Here is a 27,649-nt window from a genome sequence, read left to right on the forward strand (position 1 = left end):
CAGCAAAGCCCACAGCCAGGAGCTAGCCAGTAACTGTAGATCTGTTTTATTCACAGTGCCTTGGCTGTTAACCTAAAGAGTTTCTATTTTTCTTCGATTCTCCGTTCCCTGGCATGTGCTTGTCCATGTAAATAGCAACTATTTATTCTGACCACGAGCTACAGTGCTGAGATTCCAGTTGACATCAACTGAAATAGAACTGCCCTCTAGAGTGGTGAACAAGCAGCCAAATGAAAAGGGCAACACTTTGACGGCACTGGAATAAAACATTTATTTCAAAAGGAAAAACTATTTTTTTTATTTTATTTTTATTTTTTTAAATACACCCTTTTCAAACATAAGCCACGTGTTAGTGCAATTCAAAGGCAGCGTCATGGTTACGAATGGCTAAATGGAAGGACGATAAGAGGTAAAAGGTATTTGGTTTCACAAAGCGCAACAGCCAAGACTTTTCAGCAATGTGGCGTTGTAAGGCACTTGCATTTTCTTTTAACCGTTGCTATGTACATCTAGGGCTCGATTCAATCCGTATTGCAGAAGTTGAGCACTATAGCGTGATTGAAATTTAACGGTCATTTACGATTGAGCGGACATACGTAGTCTCCGTGCGCGCAGGAACATTGCCTTTAAAGTCTAATCGTGCTATAGAGCTGAACTTCCGCAACATGGATTGAATCGAGCAACTAGTCTAACAAACAATACAAGTCAAGAATCAAACGTCAAAGGATGCAGAGGGAACCAGAATTACATAAGACAAGTGAAAAGAGGACACAAATAGCCTAGCCTAGCCTAACCACAATTAACATGAATAAGCCAAACGATAACGAAGTGAGGTATCACAATGGACGTGGCAACAACAGCTGAGGACGGAGAGTGGCGTCTGATTCGGCGCCAACAAATACATGCTGGGTCATCATACTCCTGTAGAAAACCAAGAGCAGGAAACCACTTCTATACAGTACACAGTAGAATAGCTGCAGCATACACCACAAGTCCAATGCAAGCTAACCTTACTTCACGTCGTCCGTTGGAGTCTGCATCGGAGCTGTGGACTATGCAAGTGTGCGTATTTTCTACCAGRTACAAAGTGAAAGTGGTGTTGATCCTGCTTCTCCAGTCACTTGGCCAGTCTGTTATCCTACATGTGCTCCGGGTGGTTCTGCAAACACTTGATAAACTCTGTGACTGGATGGCCCTGGTAGCAGATCTGGTACACAGCGTTGAACAGTGGGAACCTGGGACGAGAGAGGGATCGTTGAGTTGTCACAGTCATTATCTTTGGCCTTTAAGAATAACGGCATTGTTTTTACTATTTCAGATGTATCCGATTATTTGCATTTAACCGAGGTGATTCACTCAACAGAGCCAGAGGTTATTTGTAAGGGAATCACCACATGCAAAGTAACATCAGTTTCTCCAATGGGTGAAAGAGCTGTTTGATTTCTGTGCCAACCTACTTGTCAAGCAGATTTTTGTTCTTTAGGATGACATGGACTTCAGCTGCTGTTGCTGGTCCCTGGAGCTTCTGTCCATTCAGCATCTCTTTCTCCARCTCTTCAATTGACTGAGCAGAATAAAAACATGGCTGTTGAAGTCAAGGCCACTCTCACCCCAAAAACACATTTGAACTAAATTTCACGCCTCTGGCCCCCTTTTTATTTTCAAAGCTTATAATTAAAAGGGATAGTGCGATATTTTTGGCAATTATGYGCTTTATCAGATKAAATCATGGATACCATTTCAGTTCTCTGCCTTGGCTAACGAAATTACCTCCAACTTCCTTCATACTGGATGCAGAGRCATACAAACGGTATCAATGAGGTCATCTGACAACATTAAAAAAAAATCCCTTTAAAGCTCTCATCTTCTGTATTTACCCTGTTCCAATCCTAAAGGCTATAATTCAAACCATTTTTCGTTTTTWCGTCGCCCTGTCTTTATCTAAAAGCCAATTAAGTCACCGTCTCACCTTCCCTGTCTTGGCAAATTCTTCRGCCACTTTACGGTTGCGACCGCCATAGCAGGTCGTGATGAGGTCGGCGACGCCACAACTCTCCAGGAAGGTTGCCGAGGAGACGGGCCCTGCGGTGCAGAAGATGCGTGCGAAGGCGATCATCTCCATCAGCCCCAGTCGGATCACAGCGGCCTTGGTGTTGTCCCCGAAGCCCAGGCCGTCACAGAAGCCCGCCCCCACCGCCACAATGTTCTGACAGCCCCAGAGAGGAGGGCAGGGGTTAATGGCTTCAACACATAAGGACAGCCTTTTTTCTTACAAGCACACTTTCTCGCGTCTGCCCTTCATCTAAGAAGTAGATGAAGGGCAAGTAGAAAGTATACAATTGGAAATGAGGAAAGTGTTGAGATTTAGACGTCGAGACAACATGACTAGACATTAAGTAAGGCGAGGCCAGGGAGAATCTATAAGGCTGCGTTAACACAGGCAGCCCAATTCTGATCCCTCGCCCAATTATTGGCAAAAGAGCTGTTCTGATTGGTCAAAAGACCAATTAGTGGAAAAGGAATCAGAATTGGTCCGCCTATGTAAACACAGCCTTAATGGTTGAGTGATCACCTTCAGTGCTCCACAGATTTCAACCACATCGGACTCCTCCACTACAGTGACCCGGAAGTTACTGGTCTGCATGAGTTCCTTCAGCAAAGCCCCATGTTCTTTATCCTTACATCCTTGGGAGAGGGAGAATTGGAGAGAGAAATAGTTAACCCTTTTCAATCCTAACATACACTGCTCAAAAAAATAAAGGGAACACTTAAACAACACAATGTAACTCCAAGTCAATCACACTTCTGTGAAATCAAACTGTCACTTAGAAGCAACACTGATTGACAATAAATTTCACATGCTGTTGTGCAAATGGAATAGAACAAAAGGTGGAAATTATAGGCAATTAGCAAGACACCGCCAATAAGGAGTGTTCTGCAGGTGGTGGACCACAGACCACTTCTCAGTTCCTATGCTTCCTGGCTGATGTTTTGGTCACTTTTGAATGCTGGCGGGTTCTCACTCTAGTGGTAGCATGAGACGGAGTCTACAACCCACACAAGTGGCTTCAGTAGTGCAAGCTCATCCAGGATGGCACACATCAATGCGAGCTGTGGCAAGAAGGTTTTGCTGTGTCTGTCAGCGTAGTGTCCAGAGCTGGAGGCGCTACCAGGAGACAGGCCAGTACATCAGGAGACGTTGGAAGGAGGCCGTAGGAGGCAACAACAACCGCAGCAGCAGGACCACTACCTCCGCCTTTGTGCAAGGAGGAGCAGGTGGAAGCACTGCCAGAGCCCTGCAAAATGACCTCCAGCAGGCACACAATTGTGCATATGTCTGCTCAAACGTCAGAAAACAGACTCCATGAGGGTGGTATGAGGGCCCGACGTCCACAGGTGGGGGTTTGGTGCTTACAGCCCAACACCGTGCAGAACGTTTGCAATTTGCCAAGAGAACACCAAGAGTGGCAAATTCGCCACTGGCGCCCTGTGCTCTTCACAGATGAAAGCAGGTTCACACTGAGACATTGTGACAGACATGACAGAGTCTGGAGACGCCGTGGAAAATCGTTTCTGATGCCTGCATGACCTGGTTTTGGCTGTGGGTCAGTCATGGTGTGGGGTGGCATTTTCTTTGGGGGGCCCGCACAGCCCCTCCATTGCTCGCCAGAGGTAGACTGACTGCCATTAGTACCGAGATGAGATCCTCAGACCCCTTGTGAGACCATATGCTGGTGCGGTTGGCCCTGGGTTCCTCCTAATGCAAAGACAATGCTAGACCTCATGTGGGCTGGGAGTGTCCAGCAGTTCCTGCAACGAGGAAGGCATTGATGCTATGGACTGGCCGCCCGTTCCCCAGACCTGAATCCAATTGAGCACATCTGGGACATCATGTCTCGCTCCATCCACCAACGCCCCGTTGCACCACAGACTGTCCAGGAGTTGGCGGATGCTTTAGTCCAGGTCTGGGAGTAGATCCTCAGGAGACCATCCGCCACCTCATCAGGAGCCAGCCCAGGCGTTGTAGGGAGGTCATAACAGGCACGTGAGGACACACACACTATGAGCCTCATTTTGACTGTTTTAAGGACATTACATCAAAGTTGAATCAACCCTGTAGTGTGGTTTTTCCACTTTAATTTTGAGTGTGACTCCAAATCCAGACCCTCATGGGTTGATAAATTTGATTTCCATTGATCATTTTTGTGTGATTTTGTTGTCAGCACATTCAACTATGTAAAGAAAAAAGTATTTAAWWAGAATATTTCATTCATTCAGATCTAGGATGTGTTATTTTAGTGTTCCCTTTATTTTTTTGAGCAGTGTATATTTATCTTTCAAATATTTAATGAAAAACTCTAGCACTTACCATGTGACATAACGAGGGAAACTCAAGGTACAGACCCTAATTAAAGGCCTAATCACCAGGCTCTAGTTACAGACTAAGGCACAGGGTTTTCATGGTAAGGTCACATGCAAAAAAAAAATGCACTAATGGCCCTCAAAKTTGGCTATTACACCACATTTGATCATTACCGMATGTMAGAGGCATGAAACGAGCGAATGGACTTGAAAACGGTGGGTATAGCCTACACTCTAAAATGCGATGTGGTTCAACGAGAACACTGACATTATGAAAAGGCAGAGTCACACGCCAACTGCAGTGGACAGATAAATTCTGGCCTAATGGCAATYGGAAAACGTCATTACACTTTGGGTGTTTTATGTAACAGAGGTCTCTTTCCATTCACCACTGTTTGGWGGTTGGAAATATGTTGAGAGTGAATACCTTTACTAAATGTCTCCACACATATTGACAAAATAGAATGAAATGAATGCCTTACTTTTCAGTTTGCCCTGTATACATTTACCCAAACCAAATGTTCAGAAAGGGGAAGAAAAGAAACAAACACTGGACAGCACACCATTCAGAAGTATGTAAGACAATGATAACCCAAGCCCATTACAATGTGGAATCTAACCGATAGTGGTCTCACAAAACTTCTCATCGGCGACCTCGTTGGCGATGTTGGCCCCCATCAACACACTCATGGCGATGCCCAACTTCTCCTGGATCACATCGGAGATGAGCTTCAGTCCGTCAGGACCCTCATCCACACCCTGGAGTAGAACACGTAGTACACAGTACACACAGTAAAGCCATTCAAAAGACGTACAGCGGGGTTTGAAATTATTGACACCGTTGATAATGATGAGCAATAATGACTGTATAAAATAAATAATTYAAAATACTGAGCTRTATTGTATGCTGAAAAWAWWTKGGAATTTAAAAGATTTTATACTGATACAATTGCTCAGAGAAAGAGATTTTGTTAAACAAGTATTTTTTGTTGTTGACCATTACCRATAACAGAGGTTAGCATGCATTGACCGTTTTGTAACATTCTCACTCATTATTYACAATTCATTCAGGATTATCCGTAATCATGGTAGGATCCATACTAATGTAGAAGTGTTTAGAAACATATTCTATTCTTATTTATAATAAAAGTGACTCYAAATGACAAATKATTTACYATTCATTTATATTGGGCACAAAAYAAWCTGAAACAAAACCAAAACGAACTGCAAATACATTTAACAAGTTTGTACGTGCTAGGAATATGGGACAAAATACTAAACTTGACTACTTTATTTAATAAGAATCTTTAGGATCTTTGACCCCTACCTTTGAGRGGGGGRRRRAGTATTACTYGTTMAACCAAATCTCTTTCTCTGTGAAATTGTATTACTATAAAATAYAATTTCCTAATTWTKKKGGGCAGACAATATAGCTCASTATTTGAATTTRTTATTTTATACTGTCATTATYGCTCATCTTTATCAGGGCCAAGGGTGTCAATAATTTCAGACCCCACTATATATTACAGTGGAGCTATGACCKACATAACGATATACAAKGTCTTCAGAATGTATTCATACCCCTTGACACATTCCATATGTTGTTGTATTACAGCCTGAATTCAAAATGTGTTCTACACACAATACCCCATAATGCCAAAGTGAAAACCTGTTTCTAGAAATTTTGGCAAATTTATTGAAGATGAAATCTCATTTACTTAAGTATTCACACCCAAGTCAATACTTTGAAGAACATTTGGCAGCAATTACAGCTGTGAGTATTTCTGGGTAAGTCTAAGAGTTTTCCACACCTGGATTGTGCAACATTTGCCAATTATTATTTTCAAAATTCTTCAAGCTCTCTCAAATTGGTTGTTGATCGTCGCTAGACAACCATTTTTAAGTCTTGCCGTAGATTAAGTAGATTTAAGTCAAAACTAACTCAGCCACTCAGGAACATTCACTGTCTTCTTGGTAGATGTGGCCTAGTGTTTAAGGTTATTGTCCTGCTGAAAGGTAAATTCATTCCCGAGTGTCTGATGGAAAATAGACTGAACCAGGTTTACCTCTAGGATTTTGCCTTTGCTTAGCTCCATTACATTTATTTTTTATCCTGAAAAACTCCCCAGTCCTGAACGATTAAAAGCATACCCATAACATGATGCAGCCACCACCAATATGGAGATTGGTACTCAGTAATGTGTTGGATTGGATTTGGCCCAAACACCTTATTCAGGACCAAAAGTAAATTGCTTTTGCCACATTTTTTGCAGTATTAGTTTAGTGCCGTGTTGCAAACAGGAAGCATGTTGTGGAAACTTTGTATTCTGTACAAGCTTCCTTATTTTCACTCTGTCAATTAGGTTAGTATTGTGGAGTAACTACAATGTTGTTGATCCATCCTCAGTTCTCCTATCACAGCCATTCAACTCTGTTTTAAAGTCACCATTGGACTCAGCGAAACCCCTGAGCGGTTACTTTCCTCTCCGGCAACAGAGTTAGGATGTCTGTCTTTGTAGTGACTGGGTGTTTCGATACACCACCCAACGTGTAATTCATAACTTCGCCATGCTCAACATTATTTTTTTTACCCATCTACCAATAGGTGCCCTTCTTTGCGAGGCATTGGAAAACCTCCCTGGTCTTTGTGGTTGAATCTGTGTTTGTAATTCTGTGTTTGCAGAACCTTCCAGATARTTGTATGTGTAGGGTACAAAGATGAGGTAGTCATCCAAAAACAACACTATTATTTCACCTTATGTGACTTGTTACGCACATTTTTACTCCAGAACATAATTCCACTTTGACATTATGGGGTATTGTGTGTAGACCAGTGTCCCCCCCAAAAAAATCTCAATTTAATATACATTAAATTCAGGCTGTAACACAATGTGGAAAAAGACAAGGGGTGTGAGTACATTCTGCGAACAGCCAAAGCGACTTAGTGTCATGCGTAGTGTCATGCGTGCATACATATTATTTTTTTAAACATATGGGTGGTCCCGGGAATCAAAACTCTATGATGCCATGCTCTACCTACTGGGCTACTGTTATAGGTCYGCTGAAGAGAGCATGGGTATTAGCCAAACCTTGATGAGTGACATTCCTAGTGCATTAATCTTTATCTTCCCCTTCATGGTGTCACACACTCTGCCAATGAACTGGTGGGGGATCACAAACACTAGGATGTCTGCTTCCTTGGCAGCATCCACCAGCTCAGGAACTGCCAACTGGGGGAGAAACAGGAGAGGGGATAGTTAGGGGSACTGGTCTTGGTCTGCTTCTCTCATGTAGTCCTTGCACATTGTAAATAGAAAAAGAAAGAGCTTGCACTCATAAGCTCCATCATACACCTTTATTCACAAACAATGTTTTGATCCTGCAAGGATCTTTGTTAGGTTGTACATTGTCAAATGAATGTGTTATTGATTCTAACTAGTGGGTGCCACAGTCCAAAAAGCTACAGTACATCAAAGGTATCAAGAATCTCATTAAAAACTGTTATTTTATAATTGTGTAACATAATGTAAGTGACTGCTTGATCTGTGCTAAATCAGTCAAGTCAGCATGACTCGTCCTACCAAATCTGTTGAGTGCAAGCCAGCGGTTCAAATCAAATCAAAACTTTATTTGTCACATGCGCTGAATACAACAAGTGTAGACCTTACCGTGAAATGCTTACTTACAAGCCCTTAACCAACAGTGCAGTTCAAGAGTTAAGAAAATATATACCAAATAAACTAAAGTAAAAAAAATACATAAAAAGTAACACAAAATAACAATAACAAGGCTATATACAGGGGGTATCGATACTGAGTAAATGTGTCATTTGTACATGAAGGTAGGGGTGAAGTGACTATGCATAGATGAACAGCAAGTGTACAAAAAGTGCAGCAGTGTACAAAACAAATGGGGGGGGGGGGCATTTGATTAATTGTTCAGCAGTCTTATGGCTTGGGGGTAGAAGCTATTAAGGAGCCTTTTGGTCCTAGACTTGGCGCTCCGGTACCACGCGGTAGCAGAGAAAACAGTCTATGACTTGGGTGACAGGAGTTTCTGACAACTTTTGGGCTTGCCTCTGACGTCACCTATTATATTGGTTCTGGATGGCAGGAAGCTTGGCCCCAGTGATGTACTGGGCCGCACGCACTACCCTCTGTAGCGCCTTACGGTCAGATGCAAAGCAGTTGCCATACCAGGCGGTTGATGCAACCGGTCAGGATGCTCTCGATGGTGCCGCTGTAGAACTTTTTGAGGATCTGGGGACCCATGTCAAATCTTTTTAGTCTCCTGAGGGGGAAAAGGTGATGTCGTGCCCTCTTCACGACTGTTTGGTGTGTTTGGACCATGATAGTTTGTTAGTGATGTGGACACCAAGGAACTTGAAACTCTCGACCCGCTCCACTACAGCCCTGTCGATGTTAATGGGGGCCTGTTTGGTCCGCCTTTTCCTGTAGTCCACGATCAGCTCCTTTCTCTTGCTCATATTGAAGTAGAGGTTGTTGTCCTGGCACCACACTGCCAGGTCTCTGACCTCCTCCCTATAGGCTGTCTCATTGTTGTCGGAGATCAGGCCTATCACTGTCGTCGTCAGCAAACTTAATGATGGTGTTGGAGTCGTGTTTGGCCACGCAGTCGTGGGTGAACAGGGAGTACAGGAGGGGACTAAGTACACACCCCTGAGGGSCCCCWGTGTTGAGGATCAGMGTGGCAGACGTGTTGTTGCCTACCCTYACCACCTGGRGGTGGCCCGTCAGGAAGTYCAGGATYCAGTYGCAGAGGGAGKTGWTTAGTCCCAGGGTYCTTAGCTTAGTGATGAGCTTTGAGGGCACTATGGTGTTGAACGCTGAGCTGTAGTCAATAAACAGCCTTCTCAGTTTCATTMTAATCCGTGGAGATCTCCTCTCGGAAATTGCTATGGGGTGTACTGTGGATTGTAGTGAGTGCTGCAAGGACAGCTGCAACACACAACTGAGCCAGGGCTGAACCTTTACACAGATAGTCCAGCAGAAGGCAGCTGACAGCATTCCCCACAGCAGTTTATTACTCAGCCGGTTTAGTTGTGACAGAACAAACTGTYACATAGCATTAGGCAAAGATGTGATGAGGGTAACAATTAAAACAGGCAAGAAGGGTATTGGTTTCGGGGTAGGTCAATTTCAATTATGTGAATAATGGATTATAGAATTTGTATTTTTTTAAATTTAAAAATCACATTCCTGAGCAGGATTACAACACATAGCAGCATGCGATGTGCTCCTCACCACATTGGGGGGTAGCTTGTGTCCAGGCAGGTACTTGACATTCTCATGGTCAGTGTTGATGATCTCTGTCAGTTTGCGACCGTCCACCATCTCCTCAAACACCCACATGGTCACAGTGTTGTCAAACTTGGAGTTGTGAGTAACATTGGCACCTACTATCTTGGCAATGGCAGAGCCCCTGTGTAGTAGAGAAATTGCAATGTAAATGATTTTATTCGCTCTGTGGTTTTCTACAAGAACAMTTGCACCCTAGACTGAAGAATGCAAGTGCCAAAAATACTTGACGGAAAGGAGCCCAAACAACTTAATCTTATTGTAAATGTACAATTTTCCAGATTGACCCTTATTTATCCTATTAAATAGGCAAATGGTAGTTGCTCTATTTTATGGTTAAGGGCAATTGGATCGATGGTCACCCAGCTAAAGTTTGTTTGCATGCAGTGGCCAATTATGGCTAACATTACATAATACAACAATGTAACAGCACTATTCATCTCATAACTGGATTAATACCTGTGGTGATACATGAAAGACTARAAATGTTGCAAACTTCACCTGAAACTGTGCATGTCATTTAAAGCCAAAAGCAGTTTCACTTTAAAAAAAATTGGCATGGCAGGTGGGTAACAGGGCTGGACTAACACATTTGGGGCACTAGGGTCAAATATAATTATTTCCAGCCCCCCCCCCCCTCAAATCTATATTTTTGGGGAAAACGGCTAACTTCCTGCATTTCAACACATTTTGTCATGAGGCTGAGAGAAAATGTTGCAGTTTTAAAGAAAATGTCATAGTCTGATAAATCAGGCTGTAATAGACAATTAACTGGTATATACATTCTGAAACTAATACCTGCAAACTAATGTAAATGTTTCTTACAATTCAGAATGTGGAATACAATATGTAAACTTACTCTACCGGTTGTCTGTGCGGTTTGCCAGCTGCTCGAAATTTGAGGCAAAATATCAACAGGAAAGTATTATTTACCTGACTTTTTAGAGAGAAGGTTGGTATGGCTTGGTTTGACACAGAGGTMAAATTTGTTTCATATTGGATAGTCGGTTCTCTCTCGTCAATTGCATTCACCAAGCATGCCATGACAATGACAATTGGATATTCTGAATATTCTGAACAAGCAACCTTTTTTGTGTGCTTTTGTTTTATTGTTTAATAATAATTCACACAAAAAAGGTGCTGATTGTTCTCCATCCTCCCCTGAATCAGAATATAACATTTTCATTGTCATGGCATGACAATAGCTATTGAGGAGAGAAAACCCAATATAAAAACAAATGTTTTTTTTCCCCTCGGTTGCTTGTAGATTAATTTTTTTGAGAAGTACATGTCGGGCTTAGCTGGAGTAAAGGAAGATCAACGGCAGGTAGCCTAGTGGTTAGTGTGTTGGGCCAGTAACCGAAAGGTTGCTAGATCGAACCCCCGAGCTGACAAGGTAAAAATCTGTTGTTCTGCCCCTGAACAAGGCAGTTAATCCACTGTTCCTAGGCCATCATCGTAAATAAGAATTAGTTCTTAACTGACTTGCCTAGTTAAATAAAATAAAGCAATTTGGTGCGTAAGGAACATATTTTGGCATAAAGCTTGCATAGCTGTCTAATGGGAGTTTGAATCACAGCTTCCTGGGCATGAAAGATTAGACCCATCATACTCATTTTCAACCTCTAACATGCTAACTAAACCAGCTGCGTTGTGTGCACAAGTGTTGCAAAATAAAAATKTACACATGCATGTTATTAAATAATTTCATCCACCCTGCTTGCGCACATCCACAGCTGTCTGCATAGCCAGGTGCTAAAATAGAACTTGGACACCGCAGTCCCACCTCTCCCATCGACTCATTGATTTTTACAAGCATACTAACTCACGTGGGTAATTGAAAGATGAACGRGGTCCACACTCCAGTCGGTGAGCATATACCGCTAACGTCTAGCAACCCAAAGGTTGTGTATTTGAATCTCATTATGGATAACTTCAGCATTTTCACTAATTAACTACTACTTTTAAGCTACTTTGCAACTACTTAGCATGTTAGCAAACCCTTCCCCTAACCCTTTAAAACTACTTAGCTAGCCCTAACCCCTAGCCTAGCTAACATTAGCCACCTAGCTGGCCTAGCTAAAGTTAACCACAACAAAATTGGAATTCGTGTAATGTACACAAGTGTTATTTATTTTATCAGGGATTCATACAGAGACCAWGGTCTCATTTACAGATGAGCCTTGAATTACATAAATGACAGAAAATACACACATCAATATAAATTAAAATTACAAGCAGAAAGAACATGGTCATAAAAAATAAATAAAAACATTMATCAGTAATAAGGCCCTCAATTATGAAGAAAGAAAAGTGTGTACACACGAAATGCATTGTGATAAATCATGTACAAACAAAAAGTGGACTTTTCCATGTGCCTGTCACKAACTTTGAAAAAATCGTGTGTCTATTTCACAATAAGTTGTGGTGGTGTGTTGTGCGTTCTGACTTCAGTGCAGCTCAGTGTAAACAAGCTTAATGGTAGGGTCTGAATCTTCTGGCAAGTAACACAACAACCCAATGTTTATCTCCAGTTCCAGGACAAATTAGCTAGCAACAGAAAGCTAAATACAATGCCCATGTGTGTTTCGACCGGTCGTCAAATTAATATAGTTGGCTTTGGTATTTTAACCTGTGTGTCATGAACAATTGTCACCAGATGCGACCAAAATTAAACATRCAGAACCAGTTTGGCCAAGCCGTAACGCACAGATAGTGCAGGGGGCCCCCGACCATCGGTGATCCGTTCTAGCTAAAGTTACCGCTCGAGCGACCTGTTTGAAAATGCGGCTAGAATTAGCCGGTCAGTCAAGCCAAGCTATGTTAGCTAGCTGCAGTACACCCACACRCAAAGTCTTCGATATAGATACATTTTCTTACCAATTGCCAGAGCCAATAATGCAGACTTTCTTTGGAGTTGCCATTGAAAAGACCCTTGCCGACGGACAAAACTGTCATGTGAAGGCAGCGTACAGAGGGCTTGGCAAATCTAGCTCTTATTTCATTGGTTAGTCTAAGGTAGACACAGTCCCGCCCACTATTTTCAACCGCGTATCACTRAGAGCATTCGATTATCTGGTCCGTTTTGCCCCGGTGAAGGAGATTACACCGGGGGGAAAGTATTTGCATTCGTTTTGAAACCCGGCTGCCTACCAGGCGTGAGCCATGGCGAAGTCGTCTCAAAACAAAAGTGACGTAGGTTAAGCGCTTAAGCACGTGGATTAATGAGCAGGATTCTCTGTTTTTCATGCAAAAGGGATTGCTGATGTTAAATACGCTTTAATTCGAACATATATTTCGAACATATACAAAGAGATTTGTTGTATGTTTCTGAACGACGATGCTGCCTTGTTGACAACATGACCGAGCGGCGCAAAATACTGTTCGATTTGAGAAGGGCTCTTCCCTCACAGCTTTTGTCCGTTCACGTCACGGGCCATAGACCAGTGCTCCACGGTTCAGCTTAATCGAACTCTGCCAGTCGTTGTCGAGTAGCCTAACCTAGCTGAAAAGTAATTTGGCTAACGGATCCATGTGGGACAATTTTAATTAATGAAATTTAGAAAATTAAAAGTCACACTTTGAGGGACATACAGCTCTTCATAATTCTTAATGAGAAACTATTAAATCAAAGCTGAGACTTGCATCATAACCTTGGATGACCTTGGATATGTACACCTTGAATAAAAACCAGCCTTTGTTACAGATTAGTTTAGCAGGGCTGGCATACTCAACATTCCACTGATCTCAATTCAAATTATTTCATATCTGCAACTCGGCAGATTTAAAAGGAGAGGGCAAAATATTTACTTTGTTACACCTTTCCCTCAGGCAGGGATGCATCTCTCCTTCAATTACATTTTTACTACCCTGCCCGTTTGTATTTTAGCCATCTTTAACTATCCTCCCAATACTGTGACTAATCTCAATGGGTTTAGTGTGTCTCATGCAGAAGATGTGCATGCAGCATTCATCTCCTCTGCTGTCCTCAGCTGGGTATGGGTGTTGTTCATTGTCTCAATTGTACATTTCACAGACCATAATCTCGTAACCAACACTAACTGGCAGAAGGAGGGAGTCTTGTGTGAGACACTATTGAAGTGTTGTAACAAAAGGGGACCTTGTTGGGGGGAGGAACTGGTCACAAGGAAACACAGACATTCCAATATAATAATATATTCAGCAGTTTAGATTTGACAATATGGTCAAATAGAGGAAGTTTTCWGTTGTTTTTTACACAGAAAGTGCCTATTCAGACATGGTTTACATAGACCCTGGTTGTAAACTTCCTTGACCCCATGTTGTGAACAAATATTTTGGTATGGTAATTCCTTTTAAGATTAAGTTCTGGGAAGTATTGTACGTGCTTTGTAGTACAGGAAAGGTATAGCTAGCATGGATATGAAACAGTTGTAAGGAGTTTGGGCCATCATAAAAAAATTATAAAGACCGACTTCAGATATTGCCAAAAATGAAGCCAGATTCCGCTGAATTGAAATGTCATTATACTTTATTGTTGCTTTGGAGACAAATAAAACATTTGAAAACATGTAAACTGGTAGGCATAGTATTAATAGAAAAACAAAGGTAAGATCACATACACATACTGTAGCTACATTAATTACATCAACAACAATAGGCAAGACTCTGTAATCACGATCAGAACATTATCCATATTCCTTACTTGCAGCATTTTATTTACATTCAATTTACATGTTGATGATACTGTTGTGCTTGAGAATAACACTACACAGTTACACACTATCATAYAACTMCCCTTTTCCTATGAGAAAGACATCTAGCATGGTTATATGAGGCATGAGTGATAAGAGATTGGCTWCATCATTTGTAGGTGTTCCTAACTACCTCCAAWGGTTCATACTAAAATATAYTGTAGTAACAGTGGTCCAATTGTTTAACATTGGGGAATCAGGCAATATTACCATTGTCAAAGAGGKGGTTTGACATCTGTCATCATAGTTCTATCTAGTCTATTCATTTAGCTCTAAAACTATTAACAAGAAAGCACCATTTGGACTTTTATTTCTTAGAAAATGGTGAACAATCTTTTCAATTAAAAAATGTATTGGTTTTTACACTATAATACATTATGAAAATGCAACTTCATTGAATTGTGTCAACTTGACCAATTGGACAGAGGGAGTAAATTAGAAAACGGGCCAATTTCATGACTGTTATTCATCAACTTGAGAAAGTGTATTACTTTTGAAGTATCACACACACGTACATTCAAAACACAAACAGACACACTCAAATAAAGCATGCACCCCCCACCCACCCACACACACACACACAACCATACACATAAACAGACAACATATGTAACATGGACAAACATGCCAATATACTGCTTACAGAAAACACACAGTTTATGATGACATACATGCAACCCAGTGGTGAGCCCTGAAGATCTCATCACACATTCAACCAATATCTACAAGTTGATCAGAGGACATTTCCCACCATCACACACCCAAAGCCAAAATTCCTTAGTCCTGGTCTCTATATCTACATGTAGCCCGAGTAAAATTACATTCTCAGAAGACACAAGAACAATTGTATTTTGTACTGAACAAAAATATAACGCAACATGTAAAGTGTTGGTCCCATGTTYCATGAGCTGAAATAAAAATCCCAGAAATGTTCCATAWGCACAAAAWGCGTACTTCTCTCAAATTTTGTGCACAATTTGTTTACATTCTTTTTAGTGAGCATTTCTTATTTGCCAATATAATCCATCCACCTGACAGGTGTGKCATATCAAGAAGCAGATTAAACAAGCATGATTATTACAGAGGTGCACCTTGTGCTGCGGACGATAATTGGCCACTAAAATGTGCAGTTTTGTCACATAACACAGATGTCTCAAGTTTTGAGGGAGCATGCAATTGGCATGCTGATTGCAGGAAAGACCACCAGAGCTGTTGCGAGAGAATTGAATGTTCATTTCTCAACCATAAGCTGCCTCCAACATTGTTTTTGAGAATTTGGCAGTACGACCAACCGGCCTCACAACCACAGACAACGTGCAACCACCGCAGCCCAGGACCTTCCCATAGAGGCTTCTTCACCTGCAGGATGATCTGACACCAGCCACCCAGACAGCTGATGAAACTGAGGAGTATTTCTGTATTCTGATTGACTGGGTCTGGCTCCCAAGTGGGTGGCCTATGCCCTCCCAGGCCCACCCATGGCTGCTCCCCTGCCCAGTCATGTGAAATTTGTAGATTAGTGCCTAATGAATTTATTTCAATTGACTGATTTCCTTATATGAACTGTAACTCAGTAAAATTGTTGAAATTGTTGCATGTTTAGTTTATGTTTTTGCTCAGTATACATGGGATGAAATAGCCAGTTTCATGACGTTGTGGGCTGCAGTAATTATCATCAAGCAAGCTATACGTGGCTATCACTAATCTTGCACCAGTGGAGATCTAAGTGCTATTGAAGTGTTACGCATTACCCATCATCAAGATTCTGTACAAATAAGCTTTATACTCTGACTTCTGTCTACTTTTGAATGAAACTGAAATGCTCCACTTCCTTACTATCTTGTGTTCTAATTGGCTCAGCAGGTGAAGTCCTCTGAGTTGCTCCGCTCTGTGTGATAAGGTAGCATATTGGCAGAGTATGGAGGTGGTGGATGAGAATTGTCACGGAGAGACTGGGGTGGATAATGTGAAATGGATAGTTGGTGACAAAAAAAGAGTGGGAGTATGAGCCAATAACAAAACAAAAAGACAAGTTAAACTTAAAGGGTAGGAAGCATGAGTTTTTAGTCACCAATGTAACAACACAGTGTGATCAAAGACTTATTGTAAACTGGGTGGTTCAAGCCCTGAATGCKGATTGTCTGACAGCTGTGGTATAACAGACCACAGGTATGACAAAAAAATATTATGTAGGTAACCAGTTTATAATAGCAATTAGGCACCTCAGTGGTTGTGATATATRGTCAATATTCCACGGCTAAGGGTTGTGTCCAGGCACTCCGCGTTGCGTCGTGATTAAGAACAGCCCTTAGCCGTGGTATATTGGCCATATACCACACCTCCTCGGGTCTTATTGCTTAAGTAACTTAGTTGTAGTCACGATCTGGTTACCTATAAGTACAAACATAGTTATATATTTGGGTTATTACATGTTTATAAACTAATTTACTGATATCCTCTAAACTACCCACAATGCACTATTTCTCACCGTAATATGGATAATCTACTCTGTGCTACCGAGTTTGTATGCTAGCTCGGTAGCTAGCTCAAGCTGGTTATCGTTAGCCATTAGCCATGCTAGCATGTAATTACATTCCAGACCAAGTGTTGATGGTGGTGAGCTACAATCCACTAATCAGAAGGAAGTGTGATGTAAACAATGAACAGATGGGGCACGTGCGGCCATGCTGCATCATGATGCTCTCCATGGACTTTGTGACTGTGTTATGGTGCCTTCTTGCTGTGGGCTCAAAAAGAAAGAGAAAATCATACCTGCTTGCTCTAATTGTGTAGTACAGCATCTGTTCTCCTTTTTGTTTTGTCAACTTTTTGGCATGTTCTCTGGCTACAGGAGTTTTGTAACTTCTTTCACCTTGGCTTGGTGCTAGCCCACTAGCTGACTGACATCTGGAATCTATCTATTTTGGATTTTTCTCACTATATAGCTATTGGATTTTCCTGACTCTTCCTCCCTGGTGAAGCGCCCGCCTCCCCCTTGCTTTGGTAGCTAACTCAGCCTGTACTCTTTTAAAAGTGTTACTATCGGATGGGCCCCAGCCATGAATCTGTAAGTCTCTGCTCTTTCTTTGCTTTTGATCTGCGGTTATAGTTGTGATGTGTTTGTGGTGGTTGGCTAGGCTGGCTGGGCTAATAGCTAGTTGGCTAAATAGCTATTGTTACCTGGCTGGCTAAGATAACTTCATACTGTATAGCTAACATTATTTTGATAACTGGTTAGGTGGCGTTGTGTATTTCCAAAACATTGGTTTACTTTAATGTAGCAGTAAGCTAGGTGTTGATAGCAACTGGCTGACTCATTCAGTGCTAACATGATGTTAGCAGGCTGGTAGGGCTAACATTAGCAGGCTAGTAGTGATACCATGAATAGGCTAGTTGGCTAGCAACCTTGCACTTTGATTTGTAACAATAAATTCATAAAGTATTTGTTTGTAAGTTGKCCGAAAATGTAATTGAAACCAGTAGTCATGAGTGCATTTGGACTTTTGATATGTATTTTAAGGACAATCCATATGTTACATGTGGTTATGTTTATGCTACTTACCCTGTAAACTCATGAAAGACACCCAGTGAGAAAAGCAGAGTTAAGGGACAACATAGCATTTAAAAGTGTATCCTTTTGTAGATATGCTTTAAACATTTTTAGAAAGCACCCTTTTAAATTAGACACTAAGATTTTAAGATTTTCCAAAAAATATAGATGAGACAACTTGATGGAAATTGATGGGGTGAAGACATGTTTCTCAAGCTGATACACAACACCACAACCTCCATTGATATCCATTTTAACTATACTGTTGCTCAAAAAAATATCAGCTGAAGTTTTGGAGATAATACTTTTCTATATTTGGATCTTTGATTTGGCATTCCATTGTTCTGTTGCAAAGCAATTTACATTAGCCAATGAAATCTAAGGGATGCATGTGGCTCATTTGATTGGTTGTCTAGTATCCTGCTGTGTGCAAGGTAAAACTAGGAATATCCCCCCACCACATTCATGAACCTCACCAGGTACGTTCTTTTAGAACACATTTTCTTTTACAAAAACAACCTGGCTTCATGCACATGAAATTCTTAATTGAGATGTTTAGACATGAAGCAATATGGCTGCCTTCTTCTGAGAGCTGCAAATGCTTAGTGAAAGTTACTGACGTGACATTTCACATCGTCCAGGCTCAGAACAGCTCCCTGGTCGTTGTTGTTGCTGTGCTTGTGTTTCTTATCTGAGCTTCGACAGAGCTTGTACTTTATCACCTGTAAGGAAACATAGATACGAAGGTCAGTGATGCTCTCGATTTGAGACAAAGGCTGGTAAGAGAAAAGGTGGACATTTTTGGAGTCATTCCTGTGTGTGTGCCTCTCTCTTTGAGAGTTATGTGTAGCAAGCATACTTTTCTGATTTTCTAAGAGCTTAAAATAATGAGTCAGGCAGAAAGCATAACGGACACGTGGTTGTTTTCTGTCACTGTAGAGTACTAGAGAGAATTAAAAGATGACCTCATAGATGTAGTCAAACAGCTCCAGAATAGTAAGGAGACTGGCTCCAATGAAAAGACCCATCTGACCACCAATATCACCTGGGAGGAACAGAGAAGAACACGATTATCAAAGATAATAAACTTCTCCAAAAGATACACATTTCCAACAAAGTATCCTTTAAAAGAAAATCCATGTTTGTTTTTCATCATCATTGAAATACCTAAAAGTCCTGCTACTTCATAGGCTTTCTTCTGTTCGATCATCTCATAGTTTAGAGCCTCAAAGAAGATGTCCAGAACCAGGATATTGTCACTGTTACAGGAAGAGACCATATTCAACATCTAAACAGCAAACAGTTTACATATGAAGGTTCTGATAGAGAAAATCATTATTTCGTTGCTGTGTATTGGAAATGGAACTGAAGAGTAAAAGATGCAAGGGCCAAAGCCCAAAGCAAACGTATTTGCCATTTCTTGCCGGGTACTCCATAATCACTGTAATGTTTTTATCTGGTGTTTGGAACACAAGACTCACGCTATGTATTGCTCTGACTTGTTGTATTTCTTGGCCAGATACTTGGCAGAGGCCTTGCTGGGGATCTTGACGAAGGACAGCTCTTTGCTGTATCTGGTCATGTTGCACGGTGTCTCACACACACAAAAATCGTTGTCTCTCTCCACCAGGAAGTCTGGGGGCAAAGAGAAAGGCCGCAGCATTGTGATAGTGATATAGGGCCCAAAATATAGTTGCTATGGTCTAAGAAACAACAGTCTGGATCTATTCCTTACCAAGAGCTGGATCAGCACACTCTTTGTACAGCTCAGGGGTGCAGTATGGGGCATCTCCTGCACACAGAGAGATAATCAATCAATATAAGTTGAACTTGAAAACGTAAAAAGTCCAGACTAGGTAAACGGCTGGATGTCAGGGTTCACCTACCAGGCATATGTACCATGCGACAGTTACAGTTCTCTACCAGGTAGCGCGTCTCACAGTCGATACGGCAGGCGGTGATGCTGTAGGACTCAAAGAATTCTGAGTCTATCCGTGTCACCTTACAGTCCCCCCAGGGTGGGGGCAAATATATCAGCTAGCACACACACACACACACACACACACACACACACACACACACACACACACACACAAATAACAACACATTAGCTACAAGTTATAGGTGTTCAGCATTACAACAGTTACACAGGTGGTGCTGATGGCATATTGTAAAGTTATGACTTCTTTGTTGAAATAAAGTTGTACAAATAAGGGTAACGTCCCTACCCGTTGTTCCTGGCAGGAAACAAAGGTCTGGAACCCAGGTGCAACCCCGAAGCCCAGCTGGTCGATGAAGGAAGGCTCCTCCTGACTGTGGATCTGAACTTTGATCCCAGCCTCAAATGTGGTCTCATCTGTGGGTAGGGGAACAGAGGCAGAGGTCACTGCACCATCCATGCATGTTTTATTTAACTAATGAACCCACTGGCTCCAGCGAGCAGCTAGAGTAGTCTGTTTGATAGAGCAACACACGTGTGAGCTGTGTAACGAAACTGTAACCTTAAACCACAAACAAACAACACACACACACACACACACACACACACCACCACCACACACACACCACACACACACACACACACACACACACACACACACACACACACACACACACACACACACTTTTGTCCTCACCTGTCTCTCCCACCACAGGGAGGTACTCATCCTGCTGAATTCCCAAGCATGAGCGCCAGCCCGTTACCCATCCCTCCCTTGGTAGTTATGAGAGGGGTGCGGCCCTCAACCCCCGCGTTGAACGTGTAACACTTCCCATAGCGAGTGAACACCTGAGGAGAAAGAGGAAAAATATGAAATTGGAATAAGATAGCAAGACCAGATGTCCTGGAAGAATCCATCACAATAGCAGAGCCATAGTAGATGTAACTTGCCACTGGGGGTCAGTGTTAATCTACACTAGATCTTTGTTTTCATTTCAACAACTTCCTACTCATGATTATCTCTGGTGCTAATCCCAGGGTTTGGAAGGCGGACCATGTGCTCCCGCTCCACAAAGGTGGTGATCCTTTCGACCTAAATAATTATCCTATCTCAAAATTGTCGTCCCTAGCAAAACTGTTCAAATCATTAATCAACTTTTAGCTTAGATCCTTCCTAGCAATGTCTTCTAAGTGTTCAGGCCCTTTTCAGCAATCCCGAATAAAACCTCAACTTTGAGAAATTCTCAGTAGACCATGTTTTTCTCCATTACGAGAGGACAAAGGTTACAGACCATGTTTTCTCTCAAAGGTAGAGACAAAGGTAGAGACGACTGCTGAATCTTTTAACCATACCACGTGGTTAACCTCTTAGACTATCGATATCGACAGAATAAGAACAAGTCTTTGATATTAATTACTAGTCTGCAGCTAGGAATTCGGTATCATTGAATGCGAAGAACGACAACCTCCGAAACATCCATTCTATAACGAAATGAATGAATGTCACTCTGGACAATCCATTCTAACCACGACACAGAGAGAGAGGACGGACATTCTACAAAAGAAACAAACTTTTCAACAGCGATCAAGACGACACACTGAGCGTAAATATATATATTGATAGCAGTTGTTCCCGAATGAGTGAGCGTTCATGTGCAAAGGATTAGCATTTCAATTGTTATAATTATCAACTCTGTAGTGACTTCTCAGCTGACACCCACTTCCCTTTTGTCTAACAAGCCGCCATGCCGGTTTAGCCCACTAGGGCAAATTCCCCTATCATTTCTTGTAACCATATTTATTTTGTTTGTTTGTTTATGCATTTCTGTGAATTACTTAGTTAGTAAATAAATGATTTAAGACAATTGATGTATGGATGACTCATAGTGAAGACTGGGTTCGTGCAGATAACTGACAATTTACGACGTTTGGAATGAGACTAACGTGAGGTAAAGTAAATAATTCATTAATTCGAAGACTAATTGATCAGATATAAAATATCTGAAAAGTTATATTAGGAAACTATAAGTTTGTAATCTGAATATTTTCCTTGGTGCCCCGACTTCCTAGTTAATTACAGTTACATGATTAATCAGTTTAATCGCGTAATACTAATTACAGAGAATCTTTGATAAAAACTAAAAGACTTCATTTAATGATAGCAAAGACACGACACACTGTTGTGTATGCTATTGGCCCCACGGTTGAACAAGTTCTTTCGGAGCTTCAATCTGCCTTCCTCCTTTGCAGAAAGCCTTTGTTGAACTGAAATTGGTACTTAATGCAGGTCAAACCAAGTATATATTCTCCAAATCATGTAAAAATATATGATGTATATTTTATGCATATGTACACTGAACAAAAATATTAACACAACATGCAACAATTTTAAAGATTTTACTGAGTTACAGTTCATATAAGRAAATCAGTCAATTGAAATAAATAAATTAGGCCCTAATGTATGGGTTTCACATGACTGGGAATACATATGCATCTGTTGGTCACAGATACCTTAAAAAAAGTAGGTGCGTGGATTAGAAAACCAGTCAGTATCTGATGTGACCACCATTTGCCTAGTGCAGCGCGACACATCTCCAGTTGATCAGGCTGTTGACTGTGGCCTGTGGAATGTTGTCCCACTCCTCTTCAATAGTTGTGCGCAGTTGATGGATATTGGCGGGAACTGGAACGCGCTGTCGTACAGGTCGATCCAGAGCATCCCAAACATGCTCAACGGGTGACATGTCTGGTGAGTATGCAGGCCATGGAAGAACTGGGACATTTTCAGCTTCCAGGAATTGTGTACAGATCCTTGCGACTTGGGGCTGTGCAATATCATTATTACAGTATCTCTGTGCATTCAAATTGCCATCGATAAAATGCAATTGTGTTCATTGTTTGTAGCTCATGCCTGCCCATACCATAACCCCACCGCCACTATGGGGTAATCTGTTCACAACATCAGCAAACCCCTTGCCCACACAACGCCATACACGCTGTCATCTGCCCGGTACAGTTGAAACCGGGATTCATCCGTGAAGAGCACACTTTTCCAGGGTGTCAGTGGCCATCGAAGGTGAGCATTTGTCCAGGTCAAGACTCTGGTGAGGATGACAAGCACGCAGATTAGCTTCCCTGAGATGGTTTCTGACAGTTTGTGCAGAAATTCTTTGGTTGTGCAAACCCTCAGTTTCATCAGCTGTCTGGTTGGCTTGGTCTCAGACCCTTTCGCAGGTGAAGAAGCCAGATGTGGAGGTCCTGGGCGGGCGTGGTTACACGTGGGCTGCGGTTATAAGGCCAGTTGGACGTACTGCCAAATTCTCTAAAACAACATTGGAGGCGGCTTATGGTAGAGAAATTATAATTAAATTCTCTGGCAAGAGCTCTGGTGGACATTCCTGCAGTCAGCATGCCAATTGCACACCCCCTCAAAACTTGAGACATCTGTGACATTGTGTTGTACTGTCCCAGGCACCTGTGTAATGATCATGTTGTTTAATCATCTTCTTGATATGCCACCTTTGTCAAGTGGATGGATTATCTTGGCAAAGGAAAAATGCTCACAAACAGGGATGTAGACAAATTTGTGCACAACATTTGAGAGAGATAATATTTTTGTGCGTATGGAAAATTCCTGGGATCTTTCATTTCAGCTCATGAAACACAGAACCAACACTTTACATGTTGCGTCTTTTTTTTGTTCAGTATACATTGGATGGTGCCTTTATGGATCGTGTCCCCGCTTATAAATCTGGGTATCTGGATTGAAAAAAAGCCAGCACTGCATTCTGTATCAGAAAGTAGGCTGACCCTCTTTGATGTCTGGTAGATCGATGCAYTGAACGCTTTTTGTTTCTAAAACATTCCTTCAAAAACGCTGTACCTTACTTCATTGTTTACTTACAGACGTAAAAAAATATAAATAAAAAAACGTACAAGATATCAGCCCTGGTCTCAGGGTTGGCTAACTCTGGATATCCCTCCACTGAGTTAGGTAAATCTGCTTTGAGTTTTTTTTGCACCTTACTTGTGGAACGATCTCCAAGGCTCTCTAAAGTAGAATGAACTGGGGGCCTCTAGGGCAATTTCTTACTGAATAGTGTGTTTGCCTTCTATGATTTGTGTTTTGGTTGTCGTGTATTGATGTGAATTTTGGTGTGTATTGATATGTACACTGAGTACACCAAACATTAGGAACACCTTCCTAATATTGACTTGAATTGTCTTGCCCATTCACCCTCTGAATAGCACACATACACAAWCCATGTCTCAAGGCTTAACAAATCTTTCTTTAACCTGTCTCTTCCCCTTCATCTACACTGATTGAGGGATCATAGCTTKMAWMWKGATTCACCTGGTCAGTCTGTCATGGAAAGGAGCGTCATGTTTTGGATACTGTTTTGTATATTGATGTGCATAGTGTGTAGTTATGTGTATACAGGGCTCATCTGTGAAAGAGACCTTGGTCTCAGCATGACTCCGGTGTTAAAATAAAGGTTAAATAAAAAATAAAAATAGACCTGCTGTTACCATGGAGACCAAACATGCCTGCGAAGAAGCTGCCTTCTGGTCAAGGGAACAAACAACACTCAGAAAGTATCAAACAGAATGGTATGGTTGCTGTATGAACTCAACAGCTGTTATGATGGCTTAGGAAAGAAGCTGTCGCAGCATGTCAGAAGTCATGCTAGGCCCCCAGATGGAGGACTGAAGCAATGCTATGAGAAACTCAATGAGTAAACAAAGAGCACATCTGGCGATGCAGGGCACAGAAAGGGCAGTAAGGAATGCATGGAAATATGTTCATGTCGTCTGTAAGTTATAAGTCATTTGTCTTTCTGACACCGTCTTTAAATAACTAACTATACAGTAACTTGAGGCGTGCGATTCGAGTCACAGCCTATTTATGAAGAAAGAGAGAGGGGGACGGGAGAAAGAAAAGGTGAGAGAGGGGTAACGAGGGAAAGAAGGAGATAGAAAACGAGGGAGAAGTTAAGAGAGAAAAGGAGGTAAAGAGAGAAAAGGAGGTAAAGAGAGAAAAGGAGGTAAAGAGAGAAAAGGAGGTAAAGAGAGAAAAGGAGATAAAGAGAAAAGAAGGTAAGAGAGAAAGAAGAGAGAAAATAAAGAGAGAAAGGAGGTAAAGAGAGAGAGGACTCCGTTTCACTGTGCGAAGCTGGGAGCGGACCTTTGCTCGGCGCTATGCTACAACAGGACACATCTGCGATTAGAGAGAAGGCTGACAAACACACACAATGATTGACGACTGAATTTGTGCATGCTAAGGGCAGTTAAATGGCTCAGCCTTGCCATCTTTCAACGCACACCACACACACACACCAGTGTGGTCGGGGCTGTTTAAAATTAGGGAGGACAATTTTTGTCAAATTAAATTATGAGCACGGCCTTATTTCTAAAAAATCGGAACTCTCTGAAATGAATATGGATGGCCCTCCCTTCAGCAAAATCTATTTACCTAAACCCTTGCTAGGCTATGTGTTCATCTAATCATATTTCTTCAATGCCAAATCAGTGCGTCTTGTTTTCAACTAAAACTGTCCTGTTTGTAAATAATTAAAACTGAGACGTCATCATGAATCTGAGCATGTACGTTCAAAAGTGAGGCCTACTCTTTCCACCGCAGAGTAGCCTATTTATCACAACAGTAGGCCTACCTTTCCACCCCAGACAGTAGGCCTACCTTTCCACCCCAGACAGTAGGCCTACCTTTCCACCCCAGACAGTAGGCCTACCGACACAGAAAAATGTAAGCTTTAACTGCCGTCTACTCTTCTTCCATAACTTAACCCAACGAGACAAGGTCACAAGTGTTTCCCTAAAAGCTGTCTGAGTTTAAACATCTTCTATTGTACGGAAAGTGAATAGCTTAATCAATTGATAGTGGCAGAATTAGATGACTTCCCATGCAAAGTCAGCCTCTGAATGTCAAAGAAACAAAACAATTTCTAGCATAAAGCATTGCGGACCAAAGCACAGTTCTAGATCACTTTATATCGGATCCGTTTTATTTTCTTCAAAATGTTAAGCTAACAAGGGTTAGGCCTGTGCTTCTTGCCATTTTCTTTAATTAATTAAATAATTAATTAATTAAAGGTAGGTCTATGGCATACCCTCTCATACCCCCTCAATTCCAATTGTCCTCCCTAATTCTTGATTTTAACTTAACAGCCATTCACTGGCACGCTATTGTCGTGACTTTACTTTAATTAATCTGATGACTGTTATTTATTTAATCCCCTAACTATGTTTAATTGTTACCTGATTAAATTAATCATGTAGCAATTATCTCATTAGGATTTGGGGCGCCACAGAATAAGTTTTCAAGAGACTTACCATCTCCCAAATTCAACTCTATGAGTTGACTCAACTCTAAATTCAACCCTATTTCATTGATAAACAGTCATCTTATTAATTATTACCTCTTGTCAAATGCTCATTCTGAACAATCGTAACCTTCTTGGATCTGCAAAACCCCCAGCCTTGCGCATTATTCAGTACTACACAATTGGTTTAATCATTTATTTACTAGCTAACTAAATAATAACACAGAATACACACACTTACATGAGACAAAGGTTCCTAGTGGACTGACAAGATATGACGGCTTGTCACAACATAGATGGAGGGGGGGGGGGCACACTTATCATCGAGACATTTCAGAACGATTCTCACAGTAATGTTAATCATATAGTTTGCTCACGAACCGCCGCCCGTTTGGAGTAGGAAATCATGAATGTATTTACGTGTGAAATGCCTTTGTTCGTTCCTCTGTCGGAACCAAGCCTTCTTGGAAAGGGTTTGGTGGGCCTTTCCTGTGGGTGACTTGTACATGCTCTGATTGTCCACCAAAGGTCACAATGTCCTTCTTCTTAGTTGTCCGGTCTATATGGGATGTTTCCTCAGAACTTCCTCTTAGCCGTACCAGTGATTGTCTGAGAGGGGAGTTTTCTCCTTTCTCCATCTCGTGTGGATAATCAGAGTCTGAAACACTTTACACGCGMAGCTGCAGACTGGCAATGTCCTGGTCTGGTAAGTTCATTTTCTTCACCTTGTGTTGAGGTTGAGAGTTTCAACCATTTCAAACGTGTAGCTCTCTGGCCTCACTTTTCCCGGTCAAAAGGTTGATTCCTCTTCCAAGCCTTTTTGCACTCTTAGTCAAAAGGGGCATTCCATCATGCTGACAAGCTCTCTGACCTCACTCGAGGCGCGGCTACTTAATGTGCAAAGGATATGATTATAAGTTATCTCGTATGACTCCTAAAATCACATTCATATATTAACAAAAATACGTTCATCATTTATCATATCCTATGCATTACATATTGGATGAACACTTCACAGATTTAGGTGGTATCCTTTCCAAGTTACAGTATTTGGTCCATACAGTTTTTAATAACATCACAAAATGAAAAGCAATATTACATTTTTTCCCCCCATAGTTCCCCACTGACCATTTCCCACATCGTTACGTTAGAAATATTGTTTAATTATTCACTTTCTGGACGTTAGAGTGTTGGGCGGGCAAAGGTGTCTGTGACCAAAGACATCACTTTGATTGATACTAAAGAGCAAGAGAGTGCCCTCTCTGGCTTAATTTACAACCGAGTGTGAGCTGTCAACCGGGCAGTTCCCTCCTCCCCCCCTGGAAGAGAGTCTGGTTATTGTCAGCCATTGCCAAGTTGATCTGATCCATTGTGATCCTCACAGGACAGTCATGACACTATTTACA

At 41.6% G+C, this 27,649-nt stretch overlaps 1 protein-coding gene and 1 pseudogene across 1 annotated transcript; both read right to left on the minus strand.

Annotated features, from left to right (window-relative positions):
* Positions 1–435: 435 nt before the first annotated feature.
* Positions 436–12,669, minus strand: LOC111966246 (glycerol-3-phosphate dehydrogenase [NAD(+)], cytoplasmic). The gene is made up of 8 exons (XM_023990731.2): positions 12,561–12,669; positions 9,627–9,804; positions 7,452–7,592; positions 4,983–5,121; positions 2,573–2,685; positions 1,970–2,206; positions 1,458–1,564; positions 436–1,235 (listed from the first exon to the last, which is right to left on the minus strand). The coding sequence occupies exons 1-8, from the start codon at positions 12,602–12,604 to the stop codon at positions 1,139–1,141; spliced, it is 1,056 nt and encodes a 351-aa protein (XP_023846499.1). The 5' UTR covers positions 12,605–12,669; the 3' UTR covers positions 436–1,138.
* A 1,503-nt stretch (positions 12,670–14,172) lies between these two features.
* The window catches only part of LOC111966891 (acid-sensing ion channel 1-like), a 36,508-nt pseudogene continuing 23,031 nt past the window's right edge, over positions 14,173–27,649 (minus strand).

Source organism: Salvelinus sp. IW2-2015, linkage group LG7 (genome assembly GCF_002910315.2).
Source record: "Salvelinus sp. IW2-2015 linkage group LG7, ASM291031v2, whole genome shotgun sequence".
Taxonomy (NCBI): Eukaryota; Metazoa; Chordata; class Actinopteri; order Salmoniformes; family Salmonidae; genus Salvelinus; species Salvelinus sp. IW2-2015.